The sequence below is a fragment of the Leptopilina heterotoma genome, unplaced genomic scaffold, assembly GCF_015476425.1.
Source record: "Leptopilina heterotoma isolate Lh14 unplaced genomic scaffold, ASM1547642v1 Lhet_70, whole genome shotgun sequence".
NCBI lineage: Eukaryota > Metazoa > Arthropoda > Insecta > Hymenoptera > Figitidae > Leptopilina > Leptopilina heterotoma.
The window spans coordinates 255,346-279,300 of record NW_025111162.1 but is presented as its reverse complement, the minus strand read 5'-3'; the positions used below and the strand labels follow the sequence as shown (position 1 = coordinate 279,300).

The window sequence follows — 23,955 nt, the reverse complement described above, 5'->3', positions numbered from 1 at the left end:
TCGGCGCTCTTCACTAGCGCATTGTTGCGCAGTGTACCGATGCGCATTTCTTCCGGTTTCTCTATAGTCCATGTGTTTTTGCTGTCTGCTATACATATCCCTATATACTATTATGTGTAATGTGAATATTTAACTTAACTAACAATTTGCAGTTGAATTGCGTCTAGAAATTGACCTCGATGAAAATATATTTTCTTTTATATTTCTCGCTAATTAAAAAGTAGTTATTAGTGCAAAATCATTTCTCACAAGTTGTGAAAAATTTTGTTATTTGGTATATAAGAACAGTTTGCTTCTAAACTTAAAGTGTTATAAGTGTGCGTTTCTACGTGTAGTTATTATAAGTGCGAAAATGTGTTGGAAAATGTGTTGGTCTAAAGCGTCTAAGAGTGTAAATAAAATATCGGAACTGTGCAACGAAAAAAATGTGTTCATTCTGTACCAAATAGTGTCTAAAATTAGGGATAATTCTGAAAGAAGTTGAATTTTTTGAATGCTTTTGATAGTCATAGAAAATTTAATAGACAGTTTTCTAAATTTTAGTGAACGAGTTTTATATATTGATGACAGTTTTCTAAATTTTAGCAAGCAACTCGTCACTGATTGTGACTCAAAGTATGTTATCCATTGAATGATTTTGTGTCCCGTCTCAAAGTAATATACTAGTCTATTAATGATTGACGGACTTTTTCTTTCCGTGTACACACACACACACACACACATCGGGACAATTTTTTAAAATCCGTTTTTCGGACTTCTGAGATAAAATTACATAAAAATTTTTTTATATTTATTTATAACATTTATATGGGCAATGCCCATTCGTGCATAAAGTACTAAAAGATTAAGTATAATGAAAAAAAGTTTATAAATATGTCAAAAAATCGCAATCAAGAATTTTGCTAATACAATCCTTCCTCTATGAGGAAGCAAAAATGGAATTTTTGATAGTAATTTTATTAAAACTTGAGTAAAAAATTAAATTCTTTCTAGGAATCTTGAAAAAAATGTTATTTTTACAAACTACAGTACCTATAGAATTTATACACAAATCCTGTACATATGTGCTCCAATAAGGGTTAAAAAAGATTATTAAGTATAATATAAGAGACAGAAATATTGATATTAAATAAAAAAAAATATTAAATAAAATTATTTAAAAGAATATTCAATAACTGTTCATAAAGTTTTAAAAAGAAAGAAAGAATTTAAATTTACTTTAAATTTAATTTTAATTTTTAATTTAATTTTTTAATTTATTTAATTTTAGAATTTAAATTTTTTTAATTTAGAATTTAATTTAAATTTTTAATTTATTTAAATTTAAATTTATTTTTTTAAATTTAAATTTAATTTACCTCGAAAGAATTTAATTTTTAACTAAAATTTTAATAAAATTCTTCGGCAAAAATTTAATTATTTTCAAAAATAAAAATACTCTTCAGAGAAATTTTCAATTATTTTAAAAATATTGATAAAATTCTTTAAAAGAATTCAATTATTGTTTATAAAAATTTTAATTGAATTTAATTGAGTTTCGTAAAATTTATCGAAAGAATGATATTATATAAAATTGTAATAAAATTACTAGCAAAAATTCCATTTTTATTTTAAAAAAAGTTTTAATCATTTTAGTCAAAACTTGTTTTGACTAGGCCGTACTAGTATATTGATATATATATATATATATATATATATATTTATTATAACTTCAGCCTTCTGGCCCGGAAGTGGACTTGGTATACATTTCTATAATATCATTCCACACACATACTCATTTCACGCGTTTTACACCATTCTCAATCCTCAATACAATGAAAATAACAATTTTCTTTTCTCTATAACCTATTTACAATTTTCTCTTTTTCCTTCCATAACTTTTTTGCTATCCTAACCTTTATATTTTCATTTTTACAATCTATTAAACGGTGCAGTCTTTTATCATCACTATCTCGTAAATCATCAAACCAACCTTTTGTTATATCGCAATTTTATACATAGTGCTCTAAACTGTCCCATCCTTTTTTAATCGAAAGTTTGTAAGATTTAACTGTAAACAAATGGACATGAAAATTCTCAAAGAACTTTTTCGAAAATTGTTAAGAATAATTGATTTAATGAAGAATTTTAGTTAAAAATCCTAGAAAATAATATTTGAATTGAAATTATGAAAATAATTTTGAAGAAGTTACAGTAACAATATTCTTATAATATAAAATAATGATTTTATCACTCGGTCGATTTCTTCATGTTTTCTAATAATATTATTGTAAGTTATTGAATTTCAAAAAGGTTTGAATTTGAAATTTTTGAAATTCTTAATTCCTATGAAATAAAACTATAAATGTTTTCGAATAATTTAACAATCAATTAAAGAAATTCGTAAAGAAATCTAACAGAATATTATTTTGTGTATCTAATCATTTTTAGAGTGAATCGAAGAATGTTCTTCAGGCTCAGGGAAAAATTCAAAATTTTGTCTGGAAATCAGCGAAAAGTTAGGGAAAAACAAAATTAAATTTTTGTGGCAACCCAGTTTATTTTTTATTCAATTTTTAATTTTATTTTTAGTGCATTTTTTATCTTATAATATAATTCATCTTTTATTTACCTACTTATTTTTCTAAAAGTAAATTTTTCTTCAAATTTTTAATAATTTTGGATCAGTCTATTATATTTCATCTAAAGTCGTTGCGGTCTATTTTTAATAAAATCTCATAATTTGTAAAAATGATGTTTAATATCCATAAAATTCATTTTTAAGAATTATTTTATAAAATTTTTTGAATTTAACTTAGAATTATAATTTTTAAGTTGTGTTGCACAGAAAAAAGGTTAGATTGACAGTTATGAAAATTTAATAAAAAAGCATGGAAATACTTTAGATAATGCAAATTTCTTGATTGATATTTGCTAAAAATGAGCTAATTTACTTGTATAAATAGATTATTATGTAAACATACCCAAAATAATAGATAAAAATTAATTTTAAAATTTACCTATGAAATTTCAAAAGTCACTACATTTTAATAACATTTTTCTAAAAAGTTTATAAATATAAAAAAATTTATTACTATTTAATGTAAAGTATTTTCAATGTACTCTCATAATATGTGCTAACTTTTTAATTTTATAATATAGAAATATGAAAAATTTTACCTTTAATATTGAGTGTTTCATGATTTTCAGTGATTTTAATCACTTATTTCCTCTCAGGTGCAAGACTAAAAAATCCAATTTTTGTCTTAATATTTAAGTTTGACCTTCTTTTCCACTCTATTAAATTTTCGTGATGGAGAACGAGCTACTTTTCAGTTTAAATTTAGTTTAAAAAATCTGCTGAAAAAACGAATTTGTTGGTTAAAATGCAAGTAGATTTTTGCATGACTATTGAGATAGCCAACTTCAGTGTTATAAAATTACCTGAATTTTAACCAACAAACTCACTTTTGGAAGCAGATTTTTTAAACATGAATAAAACTACAAAGTAGCTCGTTCTCCAAAATTTAATAGAATGGAAATAGTGATGCACTTCGATCAAATCAATCGAGAAATAACCACATTCAGACAAGATGACAGTTTTTTTCTGGCGAGATCTCGTCTCGTTACATTTTGTTTGTTAAAGAACTTGAATTTGTCGAGAATCATCAAAGACTTGTCTAATAATAAAACAAATATCAACAATCTTCATGTCAATATTACTGAATAATATTTTTAGTTACAATTCGTAGGGTAGAGTGGGGTAAAAAAGCCATGGTGTAAAAAAGCCATTTGAGTTTTATTTAAAAACTATTAAACCGATTTATCAGCTGTTTAGAATATAAATACTATTAGGTAATACGCAACTTTTGAATCTAATTTGAATGTTGTACCTAGATTAATATTGTTTTTATTGTAATTTTAATTTTTTGTTGCTTTTTTGAAAACATTTTGGTGAACATTTTAAACATATTACAATCTGATTAAGTGAACGAATAATAAAAGTAAATGTTTGTACATAAGGAGAAAAGTATACTGAAAACGTATACAATGTTAATTTTTGGAAATTGAACTGAATTAACAATTTATTTTTGCTTTTTTTAATAACTGGTCTTGGGTGTAAAAAAGCCAGGGCAAAAAATCCATTGAATATTTTGTGAAATTCACTTGTTTTCTATTTAAACTAACCTTCTTATTTTACAAAATTTCTCGTGTTTATTTAATAAAATAAATTAAACACGACAAAAAAGTAGTTCAAAGTGCATTTAAAAAATAAACAATGAATAAACGGTTGCAACGAAATATGTTATCTGTGGTGAAACTTAAAGAGAACTTCTAAAAAAGGTACGAAAAATTGGCAGTGCAAATCGAAAACAGGTAAACTTAATATAATTTTCAATTTTGCTTGCTAAAAACTCTTTCATATTTATTAAAATATTTTTCAAATAAGACTATTTGTCATATAAATAAAGGAAAACTATAAAAATACCTAAATTGATAACATGTTTTGCTAAAATCGTAGGGTGGCTTTTTCACCCCACCAGCTGGTGCAAAAAAGCCACTTACAGTGCTTTCGTAAAACTCTTATAACTTAGTCCTTTCATGAGATAAAAAATATTTTCGTCAAGAATTTTCAAGCTTAGTAACTAAACTTTCAATAACAATTGGAAATTTGAGAAAAAAATTTTAAATACAGATTTTACATCATCAAAAGTAAAAAATGTGGCTTTTTTACCCCACTCTACCCTAATAATTAATTTAATTAATTAAATAAATCATTTTCTTTTATTATAAATAAAGAGATTAATTTAAATAAATTGTAGTTTTTATTGATGAATAAAAATATTTACAATTTTATTTAAAACTTTTTTTACTTTAAAATAATATGAATAATTCTTTTTCATTGATTTTACTTACAATTTAAAGAAATGATTGCTTTGAGATGTAAATAATTTATTGTAATATAATTAACAAAATATAATTTGAACACAATAATTATCTTATTTAAATGGTTATTATATGTAATTGTGATTACAATTTGGAAAATGAACAACAACAATCTTAATGATAATTACTTAACGAATAATAATAATTAATTAAAGAATTACATATTGTGAATCATCTTTTAGAACAAAACAGAAAAGTGTTCATTTGACTACAAAAACTTAAACAAACATTCTTTTTTTTTGAAAAATGTTTTAATTTGAAGAAAGACATTCTTATTTTTGGTGGTATTTTCCCTATTTCTTTTTATATAACTAATTTTCTAATTCATCGCAATTATTTAATTGGTTTAAAAATTTGATAAAAATGCTATAAAGACGGATTTAATTAACTTCTGTGGTAGTAAATTTGACATTGAGATTGAATATTATACCTATTGTAATTCTGTAAGAAAATAATTTAATAAAGAAATCTTTATTACACTTCAAGGTAAATGAACTATAAATTAAAATTTTTATACAAGAAGACGTTGTGAACAAAAAACAATTTTCTTGTATACAATTTTACATTTGCACATTTTCGTTAAATTTTACGATATTAAGAAATAAACCCCCAGAAAATTAAGAAAAATTAACACTTTGTTAATCGGCTATTGCTAATTTTATAATTTTTGAAAGAGAGCAAGAAACCCAAGAATTTACTCCCATCAACGATCTGATAGACCTATCATTCAAGCGGTTTCGATGCTTTCTAACGGTCAGAGAACTGCGTGAAAAAATACGCTCCGAAGGAACCGAAGATGCCGAAATTGCTAGAAAATCTCGAGCCATGCGTGCCAGATTAGGATATCTTTCTTCATTCATCTTCCACCATTTCAAAACGTCGACTGTTGCTACTGCTCTTTCTTCTGCAGTGTACAAATTGACTTCCCTTAGCCAGTCATTTCTCGCTGATGTCGCAGGCGATGTTTTGTTTCCTTTAAATAAGGAAAAAACATCTAAAAGTCCATCGTCTTCATTTTCGGATCCAGGCTGATTCATAGATTCAACATAATTAGGGTCTGCCTATAGTTTTATAATGAAAAAGTTAGAATTTATATTTATAATCTTTAAAATGGTTGACAAATCTTTAAATATTTTCTTTTAGAAACAGATAATTTTAAAAATATTAATGAAAAGTAAGTAAAGTTACTTATACCGTTTGCTCAGGTTCCTTGTAGTACTGAGTTTTGAAAATTCTCTTAAAAATCTCAAACGATGAAGCTTTCATTTCTATTCCCCAATTTGTTGCATTGAAAGTTTCTAATTTATATCTTGGATCTAAAATCAGCACCACGCAGTACATCCAATTGCTTTTATCATAATGTTTAAGTAGTTTTTCCAATCCTATTTCTAAAGCCGACAACATATTTTCTTCAATCGAATTGCGAACTTTACTCTTTAATTGATTAATCGATTCTTCCATTTTGTCAAGCAGCATATTAAATCCCACAATGACTAAATTTAATGTAGGATACTTTTCTCCGCCTAATATTTTCGATAATACTTTAAAGTGACGCAGATACTTATAAATTTCCTAAAGCAGTAACCATTCATTGTCGGAGATGATCAATCGATTCAAAGCATTATTGTTTTCGCAAAGCAAAACTAAGGCTTTCTGCAATCGTAACCCCAAATTGATCATGTCACATGTAGAATCCCACCTGGTTTTGACATCAATGTTTGGAGAAAGCATTTTTATGCCACAAAGCTGACAACTGCTTTCGAGCTTATTTTTCCATTGCTCGGAATTTTTTAACAATTTAAATAAGTTTCGTAATTTTGTTAAAGGAGATTCTTGAAAAGTTGTTTCGACATTTATTAAAATTTCGTTTACTGCATCATTCGACTTCTCTTTGTCAGCATCATCATCATCATCATTATTATCATCATCGTCATCATCGTTATCTTCATTTCCTTCTTCAGTACCAATACCATTTTCTTCTCTAATCACTTCAAGTCCCAGATGTGTCAACATTGCTTGAACCGCAATATTTAAAATGTGTGGATAACATTGAAAATGTTGGTTCTTATGATCAAATGTCATTAAATGTGATAATTCTTTCATAAACTTGAAGTTTGCACTCGTGTTATCTACTGTGATTCCTAAGACTTTGTCGGTAATTTTAAAATCTTCCACAGTCTCGTAAAAGGATACTGCTATGTCCTTACCAGCATGCAATCCAAGAGAAGGAACAAAGTCAACGAGAAGGGAATGTAAATCCCAATTATCATCGATAAAGTGACATGTGATACCAGTATAACTCTTGCGGGTTATAGAAGACCATCCGTCTAAGGTGAACGACAGTTTCGAATTATTGTTTTGTAAAATATTTTTTACGGCAGCCTGCATTTTTTCAAATCTATTTATCACAAGTGTCTTCATTTTGTTTCGCATAGGGATTTCAACAGTAGAATTCAAATAAGCAAATAATTCTCGAGTTTCGTTGTCATCAAAGAAATTTATAGGGAGATACTTTTTTGCTGCCCAATCAACAAGATTTTCCTCCAATATTTTTTTATCCAAACGCTGCAAAATTTTGAGTATGTTATTATTCCATTAAAAGATCAGCTTTATCTATTAGAACTAGTGCAGAAATTTTATTCAGGCCGTGGTCGGGGCCAGATTTAGAAATCTAACCTGGCTCCGGCCTGGGTCCCGATTTCACCGATATTGAAATTTTTTGTGAAGAATGTTCTAATAAATTCTAAAAATTTAGTTCACATTCTAACTAATAAATAAAAACATGATTTTTAGTCTGCTCAATTCAAATTTGGAGATTTTTAAAAACAATATTTAGGATTTATATATTTGTAATAGTTGGTAGGTAAAACAACATTTTTAATTAGTATATTAAGAGCCGTAAAATGAACAACAAATTACTAATTATCATTTTTCAGCACTAATACTGTGCATGTTGTTTTTCTTTTAAAAATCTTATTTTGCAACAATAAAAAATAAAAAATAATAATTTTCTATGGTAATAAAGGTTAAAATATATTATTTTCAAAAAAGTTTCAATAAATAAAAATTGTAATTGAAGAAAAAGGACAATTTTCTTTTAATAAGAAATAATTTAAGTATAAATTTGATTATATTTTATTATATCAAAAATAATAAATATAATATTTTTTATATTCAATTTAATAATATTAGTGAACATTTATTATTAGTTATATTTTAAATGAGTTTTTGAAAATTAGTTCGTACAATTTTATATCTCAATTCAATTAATTCAGAGTATTGAGAAATATATTTTTTAAAAGCTTTTTAAATAAATTCAAATAAATTAAATGGTAAACAATTTAAGAAAAGAAAATTAAAAATTACTTTTTCGGAGTTATTGGCATGAGGGTAAGTTTCTTTGTATTCCTCTTGGTGAAATTTTTCAAGATGCCGTTTAATTCCCGAAGTATTACTTGCAGTCATTTTAATCACTTTTTCCACAGGAGGTACTTTTGAAAAACAAAGTTTGCACTTGCCCCATTTTATTCCTTTTTCGTCGGTATGAAACTCAAATGATTCTTCTAAGGCTTTTCCATTCAATTTACGCTGTTTAGGGTTAGGTGGGAGATCCCAGTAAAAAAAAAACTAATTCAAATGAATTGAAACGAATTAACATTTTTGGTAGGCTCCAATTCGTATTTGTCACAAAGCGGGATTCACTCAAGCTCTTTGTATATTCAATTGAATTTAATTCAATATGTACCAATTTGTCCAAACGAATTCGCATTCGAAAGAAATGGCCAAGGAATGCATTGAATTCGTGCTAACGAATTGAAAAAAATTAAAGGCTCAAAACTTGTCCAGTGAATTGGTACGGATAGAAGGTTCGGAAGTTCAATACAGTTTCACGAATTCAGGAAAATTGCATCATGGCTCCAATTCGTATTTGTCACAAAGCGGGATTCACGAAAGCTCTTTGTGAATTCTTTTTAATTCATTTCAATTAGTTTTCGTTTACTGGGATTTGAATCCAAATGAGAATCTCTATTTATTAATTGAAATAAACTTATCAATGTAAGTAATAAAGTTAAAAATTATTATGAATGATTTAAAATTACTTGGAAACTTCCATGTTTCTTCTCAGTTTTCACGTTTTTAAAAGTGTAAAATTTCGCATTAGTGAGAGGTTGTCTGGCTAACGAATTCAACGAGAAAAATGTCAAAACATTGAAACTATTAAAAAAAGAAACAGACGAGAAATAACAAAAAAAACATATGAGAAGCTTGATTTTAAAATTTCTCGTACAGCGATTATAAATCTACGAGAGAGTCGAGATTCTCGTATCGAAGTGCATCACTAAATGGAAAAGAAGTTCAAACTTGAATATTAAGACAAAAATTGGATTTTTTAGTCTTGCACCTGAGAAGAAATAAGTGATTAAAATCAATGAAAATCATGAAACACTCAATAATAAAGGTAAAATTTTTCATATTTCTATATTATAAAATTAAAAAGTTAGCACATATTATGAAAGTACATTGAAAATACTTTACATTAAGTAGTAATAAATTTTTTAATATTTATAAACTTTTTAGAAAAATGTAATTAAAATGTAGTGACTTTTGACATTTCATAGGTAAATTTTAAAATCAATTTTTATCTATTATTTTGGGTATGTTTACATAATAATCTATTTATACAAGTAAATTAGCTCATTTTTAGCAAATATCAATCAAGAAATTTGCATTATCTAAAGTATTTCCATGCTTTTTTATTAAATTTTCATAACTGTCAATCTAACCTTTCTTCTGTGCAACACAACTTAAAAATTATAATTCTAAGTTAAATTCAAAAAATTTTATAAAATAATTCTCAAAAATGAATTTTATGGATATTAAACATCATTTTTAAAAATTATGAGATTTTTTTAAAAATAGGCCGCAACGGCTTCAGGTGAAATATAATGGACTGACCCTTTTGAGAAATATTTGCTTCATAATTAAAATAATTATAAACTTTTATACAAACATGCTTTGAATTTGATTTTGTGAAATGATTTTTTTAAAAAATTTTTTAAGTATTTATGACTCATTAAATTTTTTAAGTACCTTGATCAAAATCAGAAATATTTATCGATTGATAATGAGCTTTTTTTAATATTATAATTATAGAGAAAAAATAATTTATTTTAAGTAATTTTTTTATCGCTAGTGGAAACAATTTTATTTTATCTCCACTCTGGTAGTTTTAAATTAATAAAATGTTTTATTATTTTGTGTCTTGTTTTAAAACTTTTTCAATTTATTCCCAGGTAAAAAAACTAATTCAAATGAATTGAAATGAATTAACATTTTTGGTAGGCTCCAATTCGTATTTGTCACAAAGCGGGATTCACTCAAGCTCTTTGTATATTCAATTGAATTTAATTCAATATGTACCAATTTGTCCAAACGAATTCGCATTCGAAAGAAATGGCCAAGGAATGCATTGAATTCGTGCTAACGAATTGAAAAAAAATTAAAGGCTCAAAATTTGTCCAGTGAATTGGTACGGATAGAAGGTTCGGAAGTTCAATACAGTTTCACGAATTCAGGAAAATTGCATCATGGCTCCAATTCGTATTTGTCACAAAGCGGGATTCACGAAAGCTCTTTGTGAATTCTTTTTAATTCATTTCAATTAGTTTTCGTTTACTGGGTTTACCAATTTATTCATTTTTTTATCATTCTGCTTTCCATTAATTTCTAATTCTTATCGGAATTTTATAACTATCGTTGATAAAAAAAAATATGGAAAAAAATGAATAAAACCGTAAAAAAATTTAAACTGAATTTAAAAATTTATTTTTAGCGCTTAAAAACTGTTACAAAATTATTTTTTTTGTTTTGTATAAAATTACTGTTTTTAAAATATAACAAGTATTAAAATAAATAATATTTCTACTCGATGAGTGTGAATGAATATTTAAAAGTTGTAAATTTTTTGAAAAAGGGAAAACAATGTTATTTACAAATAAAATATAAAAATATTGATAGTTGTGTGTTTATTAAATTGAAATCCGTGCAATACAATTTATCAGGATGACGACGTAGCGGCTGTGATGAATGGAGCTTTGAATATTCATCGAGTTCGCCGGTGTATGGATGATCCTCACGCTCGAGAAATTACGATTTTGAAGATGGAGATCCAGCAGATTATGAAGGGTAATTACGAGTACTTCATGCAGAAGGAAATTTTCGAGCAGCCAGAATCTGTCGTTAATACGATGAGAGGACGTCTTAACTTTCAGAACAATTCCGTCACTCTCGGTGGTATTAAAGTAAGAATTCTTTTTCTTTCTTCTTCCACGACGATATTACAGACTGCTCATTATCGCAATTTTATCTGATAATCATCAACAACTAGAAAAGTTATCAATTAACTTTAAACCATGATTCATTTCATTTAAATGTCAATTGTGCCTTCCAAACAGTTAAATTAGACTTCTACTTAATTATAAACTAGCGACATATACCTCACTCGCTAACGCTCGTTCGGTTGTATTTAAACTTATTTGTTTTTACTTATTTATTTTTATTTATTTGAACTAAGTAAATATTTACTGGACGCAAATATTTTAATTTATGGTATCAAATAAATAATTATTTGAACCAAATACAAATTACTTAAGTCAATTAAATGGAATAATTTTATCGCTGGGTTAGTGGACAAAAAGGACACCTGGAATTTTGGTTCAAAAAGAGGACACCTCGCTTTTTAGTTGAAGAAAAGGACACCTCGAAAATGTTAATTTTAAATGCATTTTTGTTTGACGATAATATCGTTTTCTCCAAGTGGAATGTACGTATGTTTAAAGAACATTTTAGAAGTTACGTATCTTCCAGGTTCAGTGAAGAAACCACGTATCTTTCTGTTCCGTGCAAAAACTACGTATCTCTGTCAGTCGCTTTAAAAACTTCTAATAATATTCTAATATTTTTAAGAAAAAAAATTAAATTATTTTAAAAAATATATATTTTATTGCATCAACTTTTGAAAAAATTATTACTTCATAACAAAATATTAACTTCAAAATAATAATAATAATAAAAATAATAATAATAATAATAAAATGTAGATCTTCTAAAGTGACTGACAAAGATACGTAGTTTTTGCACGGAACAGAAAGATACGTGGTTTCTTCACTGAACGTGGAAGATACGTAACTTCTAAAATGTTCTTTAAACATACGTACATTCCACTTGGAGTGAACGATATGTGTAAAGTAATTGACTTATGATATTTTGTGCTCAAAAAACTATGAAGATAATATGTTCTTAAATCTTCTATTACAAAAAACAATTACATTACACATATTATCGCCTAGTGATGCATAACGAGACTTTGTCCTTTCATAAAAGGAAAGAGATGAAACTGTAACATTCAATTGTTTTCATTGTATTTTTCGCGAGATTCTCGATATTCGCTCGTAATGCATCACTACTAGTATCGCCAAACGAAAGTTGATGTAAAATGAATATTTTCGACGTGTCCTTTTTTTCAACTAAAATGCGAGGTGTCCTCTTTTTCAACCAAAATTCGAGGTGTCCTTTTTTTCGACTAACCGATCGGAATGAAGGGAATATTACATTTCATATTCGGAATATTCCAGTGAATGTTCCAGGGATCTTAAAGTAATATTAAAATGTCCGCCCCACAGGAATATTCCAAAATAACATTGAGGGAATGTTCCACGGTAATTTCGAAGTAATATTCCAGGATGATGTTGAGGCAATATTCCACCGTAATATTAATGGAATATTCCAAGGTAATGTTGAATGAATATTAAGGGAATATTCCCAGAATATTCCCTGGAAATATTCATATCTTTTACAATTTTGAAAGAAATAACGAAAGCCCTAACATAGTAACGAAGATTCTTTGGGCTGACACTAATTCTCCCATTACCCCACAGAATTGTTACAGGCCAAAATTTGAATAAAAAAATAAAAATATTAACAAATTTTATTATTATCTCGATTTTTATACAAGTATACATATCTACACATATTCACCTATAATATAATGAAAAAGCATAACTAAATAATACGATTTTAACTACTTATGGTGATATTTAGAAATATTTTGCATTTTACAACAAAAACTCAAAAAATACATTTTCCCTTGTCTTTACTAAAAATTTGTCAAGAATGTAATCGTTTGTTTTGGAATGATATAAACAAAGGTTGTAGAAGATTTTCTAGACATTGCAGCGAATTTTAAGGCTTTTAAGTACGTGAAATTTAAAAGCTCACATTACCTCACGCTCCCCTGCACAAAAAATAAAAAAGATATTTCAAAAATAATATTTTCCCATCTTTTAGTACTTTTGACCCATTTTCCCCTAAATTTTTTATTAAAACCAGCCAATATCGTAGGTTTTAACTTGTTCACAATGTGAATCATCTTAAAATGCTATATGGGGCGTTCCATGGCTCTATGAACCGACGAAATTTTGGTTTTGCTTATACCCAAGCAGCACGGAATATAACCTTAAAATGAAGGGAATATTACATTTCATATTCGGAATATTCTAGGGATCTTAAAGTTATATTAAAATGTCCGCCCCACAGAAATATTCCAAAAATAACATTGAGGGAATGTTCCACGGTAATTTCGAAGTAATATTCCAGGATGATGTTGAGGCAATGTTCCACCGTCATATTAATGGAATATTCCAAGGTAATGTTGAATGAATATTAAGGGAATATTCCCTGAAAATATTCCAAAATTTCATACTTTGAAGGAGGGGGGGGGGGTTATAAAATCCCGAAAAATTGCGTGACATCATTTGTGAACGCTCTTCAATCAAATAATTTCAACACTTTTTTTTCAGGAATTTTTATCTCGTAAACTATATAAAAATGCTATTTTATTAATTTTTTTGAGAAATGTTTTTTTGAAATTTTTACTGCACTATTCTTACGCACGTCACCGTCACCAATATTGTTACAATATATATTGTAACAATATTGTTACGACAAATTTGTCTAGACTTTGGGTTTTTGCAAGTCTAGACAATATTGTTATATAATAATATAAATTTTTCTTTCTAAACTAGAGCTTGAACATTTACAAAATTAAAACCTTATAGTGGTTAGAAAATGTAAAAAATTATTAATATTTATAAAAATATAAATTATTTTATTTAAAATCATTGTGTACACGGAAAAAAAAAGTACGTGAAATTTTCATTGACTCGGTACTTGACTTTTGGATACGACACAAAATACTGAAAACAGTCTTGTACTTTTGCATGAGAGTTTCAAAAGCAGTCAATGAAAATTTCTAGTACCTTGCTTGAGAATTTCATTGACTTTCAAAAAAATTGTAAAATAAAAAAAATAATTTCCACTTGTTCACACAGTTTTTCTGAAATTCACTCATTCATTCACATATTTGGATAATTAATCACACAAACAAAGAACAATTATTGTATCACTTTTCGACGTTCGTCAACACTTATGAACTAACCTATAACACACACATATATTCGCGTATAACTTAAATATAAACACACACTTAACACTTAAAAGTACGTATCGAATTGTTCTTATATACCACATGGTGAAATTTTTCACGACTTCTGAGACATGCTATTTCACTGAAAACTGAGACTTACATAACATTCTGTTTTGTGAGAAACACAAAATAAAAAATATTTTTTTGAAAGTCAATTCTTGAAGACAAATATATATTAACACTATTTGTTTTTCATAAAATAATAGTATATTCACATCTGAAATTAACACAAATGGAAACAGACGATCAGCTGGCATTTACCTTGGGTAGAAATGCGCAACGCACACTGCGCATGCTCTACAGAATTTTCAAGCGCAGTCAACTAATCTTTCACGTACTTTATAAAACTGAACAAATGACTTTTCGTTAAAATTTAAAAAACACTGTTGCCCACACTAGTACTAGAATAACTCTAGGACTTTTCTATATTTTCTAATAAAAAGTATATGATACAGCCTTGTATTTTGTGTCCTATCCAAAAGTCAAGCACTTTCAAGGAAGGATTCACGTACTTTTTTTTCCGTGTAATAAGACAAAAATTATGAAGTGACATTTTAAAAAATTGTCATTGTACATTATACGAAATGTTATTTTTACGTATTCTCTTATAAATCTTTCATTTTCGTCCGCTATCCTGGATTCGCCATTTTGTATTTTTAAAAAATGACTTTGGATTCATAATCAGTGGAATTTTACTGAAAACCAGTTGAAAAGTACTAAAATATCAGTCATTCTTCACTGATTGTTATTTTATTGTGATTTATTTATTATTGTAAATTTCTGTCAAACAAATAATTTTACTAAAAGTCAGTTGAAAATTACACTTACAGAAATATAAGTCATTTTTCACTGATTATCCATTTAAAAAATTATTGTTGATTTCTGTCAAACAAATAAACCCAAGTGTGAAATGCCAAGACTGCAAAAACGGCCCATAATTGGTCTAGTAATGTCTGCCGAGAATTGGCAGTAGTTACTGGGCCATTACTGGTGTTCAAAACGTCCTATTGATGGGCCAATGATGGCGCCGATGGTCAGATTTTCAAATTTTTTAAGACTGGGCCAGCTCTCGGCCCAATAGTGGCACATTCATGGCAAAGTTGATCAATCTTTAATGGCAAAAAGCAATTGCCAGTGATGTGCCGACCATCGGCCCATTAATGTCACTTTAATGGCAAAAATTTTGTATCTTTGATGGCAAATTATAATTGTCAGAATTGGGGCGTAGCTTGGCCCAATAACGGCACATTATTGGCAAAGTAGATAAATCTTTAAAGGAAAAATTCAATTGCCAGTGATGTGACGAAGATCAGCCCATTAATGATACATTAGTGGAACTTTAATGGCAAACATTTTGTATCTTTGATGACAAATTGTAATTGCCAGAATTCGGGCGTAGCTTGGCTCAATAATGGCACAATAATGGCAAAGTTGATCAATCTTTAATGGCAAAAGACAATTGCCAATGATGTGACAAAGATCGGCCCATTAAAGGCACATTAGTGGCACTTTAATGGCAAAAATTTTGTATCTTTGAAGGCAAATTATGATTACCAGTATTGGGGCGTAGCTTGGTTCAATAATGGCACATTCATGGCAAAGTTGATCAATCTTTAATAGCAATATTCAATTGCCAGTGATGTAACGAAGATCGGCCAATTAATGGCACATTAGTGGCACTTTAATGGAAAACATTTTGTGGCAAATTATAATTGCCAGAATTGGGACGTACCTTGGCTCAGGAATGCCATATTAATGTCTATCATTTTGTATCTATGATGGTAAATTATAATTGCCAATATTGGGACGTAGCTCGGCCCAATAATGGCACAGTATCGGCCAGTGTAGTGTAGCTTATAAGAACCCTTTTGCTTCCTCGACTTCACGTCAGAGTAGCAGAGTGGTCAGAGTGTTAGGCTGTGGTGCGTCAGGTTCAGGTATCGATCCCCGCGAGCGGTAAGAATTTTTCAAATATTTGTAAGTTTGCGATTAATTCAGGGAAATAAACTGTATAAATATTATGAATTAATTAGTTAATTAAATAAAAAATATTTTTTTTTAATTTTTTCAACACTGGGGAGTAATGGCAGCCAATAATGGGCCATTAATGTTTACCGAGAATCGGCCGATGATTGGCTGCCGACGCCCTACCCCGGTTAACCTCCCGACAGTCGGGCCACTATTGTCTGCCAAGAGTAGGCACTGACTATGCCGTCACTGGGCCAGTTTTGGGCCGTTTTTAATTTCGCACTTGGGAATAAGTAAATACACAAGTAAATAAATAATTTCCCTTACAACACAGACAGCGCAGCATTAGCGAGTGAGGTACTTACGTATATTTAAAAAAATTTCAACAGACACTACGTGCATCAACGAACCTTAAAAAATTCAACAATTTATATTATCAATCGTTTATTAAATCTATATATGTGATTTGTGTATATGTAGCAGTTTATATCTGTACATGAGTCAGTATACATGTGTGAGTATACATGTACATGTGATTAGTGTATATGTTGAGTATACATGTGTGGGTGCCTGATATTCATAGAACACTGCTGCGCATTCCTGACATTGATAGAACACTACTGCGCATGACTGATATTCATAGAACACTACTGCGCATGTCTAACATTGCTAGAACACTACTGCGCATGCGTGACATTGATAGAAAACTACTGCGCATGCCTGATATTCATAGAACACTACTGCGCATGCGTAACATTGATAGAACACTACTTCGAATGCCTGATATTCATAGAACACTACTGCGCATGCCTGACATTGATAGAACACTACTGCGCATGCGTGACATTGATAGAAAACTACTGCGCATGCCTGATATTCATAGAACACTACTGCGCATGCGTTACATTGTATACATGTGTGAGTATACATGTACATGTGATTAGTGTATATGTTGAGTATACATGTGTGGGTGCCTGATATTCATAGAACACTGCTGCGCATTCCTGACATTGATAGAACACTACTGCGCATGCCTGATATTCATAGAACACTACTGCGCATGTCTAACATTGCTAGAACACTACTGCGCATGCGTGACATTGATAGAAAACTACTGCGCATGCCTGATATTCATAGAACACTACTGCGCATGCGTAACATTGATAGAACACTACTTCGAATGCCTGATATTCATAGAACACTACTGCGCATGCCTGACATTGATAGAACACTACTGCGCATGCGTAACATTGATAGAACACTACTGCGCATGCTTGATATTCATAGAAAACTACTACGCATGCGTAACATTGATAGAACACTACTGCGCATGTGTGACACTGATAGAACACTACTGCGCATGCGTGACACTGATAGAATACTACTTTGCATGTGTGACATTGATAAAACACTACTTTGCATGTGTGACATTGATAAAACACTACTGCGCATGCGTAACATTGATAGAACACTACTGCGCATGCGTGACATTCATGGAATACTACTGCGCATGCGTGACATGACATGTATGTGTTTTGTGTATATGTGTAACATTCATGGGTATGTGTCACGGTGCGCCTGAAACGGGTTTTTATAAAATGTTCCTGCACTCGAAATTTTCTTGTCAATTTTGAATCTGTGAAGTTTAAAGAGTATTTTAAGACCAAAAAGAAAATAATCGCTGGAGCCCTTTTTGAGAAAATTAACTTTAAATATATTTTTTAATTTTATATTTTTAAATTGTTTAGAAACTCGACTTTGATTCCATAGAAACAGTGTTTTTATACATATTGCTAAGGTCAGTCTGTAGAGAAAAAGTCTTGGAAATTTCATGTTAGTTTTTGATTAATTAATTTTGTGTTCTTACGGTCTTTCAAGTAATTTTAAGATGCCGAAAATTGGTTAGTAGGTAACTTGATAAGGTCAAAGAAGTTTTTGTCAAAATTTGTGATATGTATTTTTAACATATGTATGTCACGCTCCGAAGAAAGGTACCTGAAGCAAAAAATTTGAGGTTATGTTTTCCAATTTTTTGAGTAAAAATACGGATAGAAAATCAATTATTAATTAATAATTATTGATCTTTAAATCTTTATTAAATAAAAAATATTAAATGAAAATTTGTTTCAAATTCAAATAATTAAAAATAAACTTTTCATCAAGATCAATCTAACTCGAACCTAACCTATAATTCGTTTGCCTCTTAGGTACCTTTCAAGACTTTTTCTCTACAGACTGACCTTAGCAATATGTTTCTATGGAATCAAAGTCGATTTTTTAAACAATTTAAAAATATAAAATTAAAAAATATATTTAAAGTTAATATTCTCAAAAAGGGCTCTAGCGATTATTTTCTTTTTGGTATTAAAATACTCTTTAAACTTCACAGATTTAAAATTGACAAGAAAATTTCGAGTGCAGGAACTTTTTATAAAAACCCATTTCAGGCGCACCGTGGTGTTTTTTGGACATGTGTGAGTGAAGTATTTTCAAAGATAGTTAGACAGAATAGAAAGAGGTGTGAGTCGGTCGGTCGGTCGTACATTAACTTAATATAATATAGAGGATTGGCAATAAATTTACTATTTATCAATTTTGAAACTTTTTTTTTAATTTCTTGTTTTATATTAAAAATAGTTTTTATGTCTTTTCTCATTGTTTCAACTTTTTTCTATTTTTCCGTATATTCAGAAATCATGATTGCAATTTTTTGTATAGAGTTGGAAAATATTCATTTTCGGTAGAAAGGAATTAAGTAGAGTTTTTTTCAGGACTATATACCGGAAATAAAAAGATGCAGGCGCTTAATGCTGATTGGATGTGGTACGAGTTACCATTCAGCAGTTGCAACGAGACAACTTTTGGAAGAATTAACCGAATTGCCAGTGATGGTTGAACTTGCTTCTGATTTTTTGGATAGAAATACTCCCGTTTTTCGCGATGATGTGTGTTTCTTTATTTCACAGTCAGGTAATTCTTTTTTTAATATTTTGAATGCGCAATATTTTTAGCACTAATTTATTTTAATATTCATAAATCAGGATTGCCACACGTTTCCAACTATTGAAAAAATATTTAATTTCTAGAATTCATATGAAAATTCTAATTTTTGTTGTCCAGCAGCATTTAAGAATATTGAAAAGATTTAATTAAATTAATTAAAAATATTTAATTTAAATTTTAATTCTTTATCTTTCTAATAATAATTGAACTTTACAAATTTAAAATTGAATTTATTTTACATAATTTAATTCTTGAAGAACTATTGAAAAATTATTATTTGTAAATTATTTTGCGAATAATTTTTTTTTAAACATTAAAAAAAACAAGTTAGTCATTTCATATATAACCTTCTTTTGAAAAATGGAAAACCGTCCGAATGCAAAGCTTCCTCATGAGGAAGGAACTGAATTTTATAAAAGTTGTGTTTTCAATTTTTATAAATAATTTAAATAACTAGCAAATGTTACTCGATAAATGTACTTAGTATTTAATTTTTTATTATTATTATGTAAATAACAAAAGTTTTTATTTTCAAATATCAACTTCAATTTTTGAAGAATTTCAGAATGTTAAATTAATATTAATAATATTATTATTATTATTATACATTAAACTTCAGAAAGTGTCAAATTGAAGTTTTACAAAAGTTGAATTTTAAAAGCTTTTAATTAAAACTTCTAATGAAGTTATTTTTTTGAAAAATTTTTAAATTATTAAAATTTTATGAAATTATATTTATTTATTTATTTATTTATTTATTTAGTATATAAACGGGCTTATATTGCCCTTTCGTACAATGTACTGAACAATGAAAATCTTACGTTACTAGTTGACCGCATTGTTATTATTTTTGTTGAAAATCTGCTTGCGTAGTTCTCTAACAAACGCATTAAGCGAAACGCCATAAAAATTTACTCTATCATAAAACTGATTTGCCTGAAAGTGGATTTCAGAAATTTTTTAGTTGAACTTTCTTTTTCTTTAAATAAATAATTAAATTCTTAAGGAACTTTCTCAAAAATTATTAAAAATAATTTAATTAGAGAAGAAGTTTAGTTAAAATAAAATTCTAGAAAATAATTGAATTGAAATCTTGAAAATAATTTTGAATATGGAATTATAATATTCTTTAGGGTCAGGGAAAAAGTCGGAATTCTGTTTTGAAATCAGGGAAAAATAAAATTAAATTTTTGTGGCAACCCTGATAGAAGATAATATTTTTTGTTTGACAAAAGGATTCGATTCTTCTTTATTATTTTCTTGAATGGTTTAAATTAAATTAGTTAAAGTATTTTTAATGAAATGTTTAATGAATTTTAATTTTTATAAAAATTAGGTACTAATTTTAAAATTTTGATTTTAATTAAATAAGTTCGTGAATTAAAGATTATTTTCGATTCCCTTCAGGTGAAACTGCTGATACATTAATGGCTCTTCGTTATTGTAAGGCGAGAGGTGCTTTGATTGTTGGAATAACGAACACAGTTGGCAGCAGTATTTGTCGTGAATCACATTGTGGTGTTCACATTAACGCTGGTCCGGAAATTGGTGTTGCGAGTACAAAAGCTTACACTTCTCAATTTATTTCACTCGTGATGTTTGCCCTTGTAATGAGTGAAGACCGAATTTCTTTGAGGGCAAGACGTGAACAGGTGATATTTTTTTCATCTTCTTTTCATTCGTCAAAAAATTATGTCCTATTTCTTTGTTTTCGAATCATTTGCAATATTTTTTTAATTATAAAATTGTGATATATTTGTTAATTCTTTTATTTTTAGATTATCGAGGGTCTGAAAAATTTGGACAATCAGATCCGCGAGGTTCTTAAATTAGATGATAAAGTGAAGGAGCTCGCAAAATCACTTTTCCAACATAAATCTCTTTTGATTATGGGACGGGGATATAATTTCGCCACATGCATGGAGGGAGCTCTAGTAAATTTTCTTTTTTGTTTTAAAATACTCTTAATTTACTTTAATTTTTTCTCGAATAACATTTTTCTTTTCTTTTTTTTTCTAGAAAGTCAAAGAGTTGACGTACATGCACAGCGAGGGCATTATGGCAGGAGAATTGAAACACGGTCCATTAGCTCTTGTCGATGATTCGATGCCAGTAATTATGATTGTTATGCGAGATCCAGTTTACGTCGTGAGTTGCTTGCCATATTTGTCCAATGTCTAAAAGTTCTCATTTAATGGAAATTATTAATAATAATTAATTAATTAATGGTGTGATCTATTAAAAACTTTTTATTCTCCTTTTTGTTTTCTTTTGCAATATATTTCTAATGTCTAAAAGTTTTCATAAGTTAACAATTAATAATGTGATCTATTAATATATTAAATTAAAATATATATTAAATTAATATTAAATATATATATATATATATATATTATTATATATATAATATATATATATATATATATAATATATATATATATATATATATATATATATAGATATTAAATTTAAATATCTTTTTTGTTTTCTTTTCAGAAATGTATGAATGCCCTGCAACAAGTGACGGCACGTGAAGGAAGACCTATTATTATTTGCGAGGAAGGTGACGAGGAAACAAAATCGTTTGCTGATAGAACTTTGGAAATACCAAAAACAGTCGATTGTCTCCAAGGAATTTTAACTGTAATTCCAATGCAACTTTTATCATTTCACATTGCAGTTTTACGTGGCTGTAATATTGATTGTCCCAGGAATCTTGCAAAATCAGTTACTGTAGAGTAAAAGAAGAAGAAAAAAAACCCCCAACTGACATCAAATTCCACGAAAAAAATTATTTTTTAATATCAAGAAAGGTCTCGTGAACGAAAATGACAAACTGTTTTAACGAATTCGCTATTTTATCTCATTTCTATTGAAATAAATTCATAAGCATTTTTTTCCGTGAAATAATATGGAATATTTTCTCATGTAAAAAATAGATTTTTTTGCGAAAGAGAAAACGAAACGGGAAATATAATTTTTTTCCCGAGATTAGAAATATTATAAATTAATTGACTTAAATAATGTAGATATGACGAAAATGATAATATTGATGAAATGAATTGTTTTCCATTCGCAATAGCATTTAGAAAATTTTTTAAAAATCAAAAAAGCGGAAAGTTAGATTTTAATTGAATTAATGCTTAATATATGGTAATTATTTTTTTTCTATACCAGTTTGTTAGGAAATTAGTGCTTTCTTCTTTTTAAATTTATGAAAATTTTACATTAGTTTTAATTATAATTATATATTCATGTGATTGCCGTTGTAATTTTCCTGTATTCATAAATTTAAAAATTAAGAAAAGAGTAATGCATGTGATATTTTTTTATTTTTTAAAATTGTTAATTGTCAGTGCATTTGTTTTTAAAACAACAAATTTGACTGTAGAACGATTTATTAAGGAACTATATACATTTTTAACAAACTGACAACACAATTTTACAATTAAAAAAAACGAAGAAATATAGAAACAGTAGAATTTAAAATTCATTTTAAAAAATAATACTCCTTTTTTAATTTTCGAAAAATTGTAGTTATTAAATTATTATAGATTATTATTGTTACTTAATGAAATGCATTATTTTTAAAATAATTTATTTCTGTGCATTTAATGTTTAAATGATAAAGTATAAAAATATGTTTTATCTGCCATTGTAATAATGCATTTATGTTAGAGAATTTTTTTTCATTCACGCTATTGTACTTGTTTTAAAACTTTTAATTAAAAATAGAATTTTATGTTAATTAGTTACTTATTTTTAAATATTGTATTTTTTCTTGTTAAATTTTTAAATTTCTGTAATTGCAATGTGTAATTGGAAAAAATTAAAAATGACATTTTTTTAAAACCTGAATAATATTATTATTAATTTTTCATTAATATTTAAATTCTTTAAATTTTAATACTTAATATAATTTTAACTGACGGTTTTAGCTCGGTTGGCGGAATCCCGTGGCTTGCGATCACGGAGGTTAAGCACATTTGAGTGCGGTTCCCTGTTAAAAATTTCGGACTAATTCCGGATTAAATACGGACAGAATATTACGGATTAGTCCGAAAATTGTACGAAAAAGATCCGAAAATGATCCGCGTTAGTCTGATATTAATCCGAACGAAACCCTGAATCCGAGAACACTCCGATGTAATCCTAAATGTCTACATATTCAGTCCGTAACACTGGTTTACAGTGAAATTGTCAATCGAACAAAACAATTTTTTTTCGAATAGTAGGTGTTTTTTGAGTAAGAAAATCATAGTTTTAATTTTTTTCCCTCGTACAGTTTTTCTGTAGCTTCAAATTTTGCATTTTCGAGGTGCGACGCCACTTAAACTTACCTGTAGGAAAATTAGCTTGTCAAAATATAATAAATGAGGTATCATTGGAAAGGTTATTAAATTACCTTTCGATCCATAGGTCACAGAATAAAATTCAACAAAAATTGAGAGAGTTACAGTCGATTAAAGATGAAATTTCATGACAATTTTGATGATTTTTAGACATTTGAGTAA

General features: G+C 28.0%; 1 protein-coding gene across 7 annotated transcripts in view; it reads left to right on the top strand.

Annotated features, from left to right (window-relative positions):
* The window catches only part of LOC122510553 (glutamine--fructose-6-phosphate aminotransferase [isomerizing] 2), a 51,855-nt gene extending 29,124 nt beyond the window's left edge, over positions 1 to 22,731 (top strand). For all 7 annotated transcript variants that reach the window (XM_043625307.1, XM_043625305.1, XM_043625309.1 and 4 more), the window contains 6 exons: positions 10,989 to 11,228; positions 19,210 to 19,408; positions 20,849 to 21,093; positions 21,220 to 21,375; positions 21,461 to 21,589; positions 21,938 to 22,731. In XM_043625307.1, the coding sequence (XP_043481242.1) occupies positions 10,989 to 11,228; positions 19,210 to 19,408; positions 20,849 to 21,093; positions 21,220 to 21,375; positions 21,461 to 21,589; positions 21,938 to 22,183 (1,215 nt within the window). In that variant the 3' untranslated portion in view covers positions 22,184 to 22,731. The remainder of the gene's footprint in view (positions 1 to 10,988; positions 11,229 to 19,209; positions 19,409 to 20,848; positions 21,094 to 21,219; positions 21,376 to 21,460; positions 21,590 to 21,937) is intronic.
* The last annotated feature ends 1,224 nt before the right edge of the window (positions 22,732 to 23,955 follow it).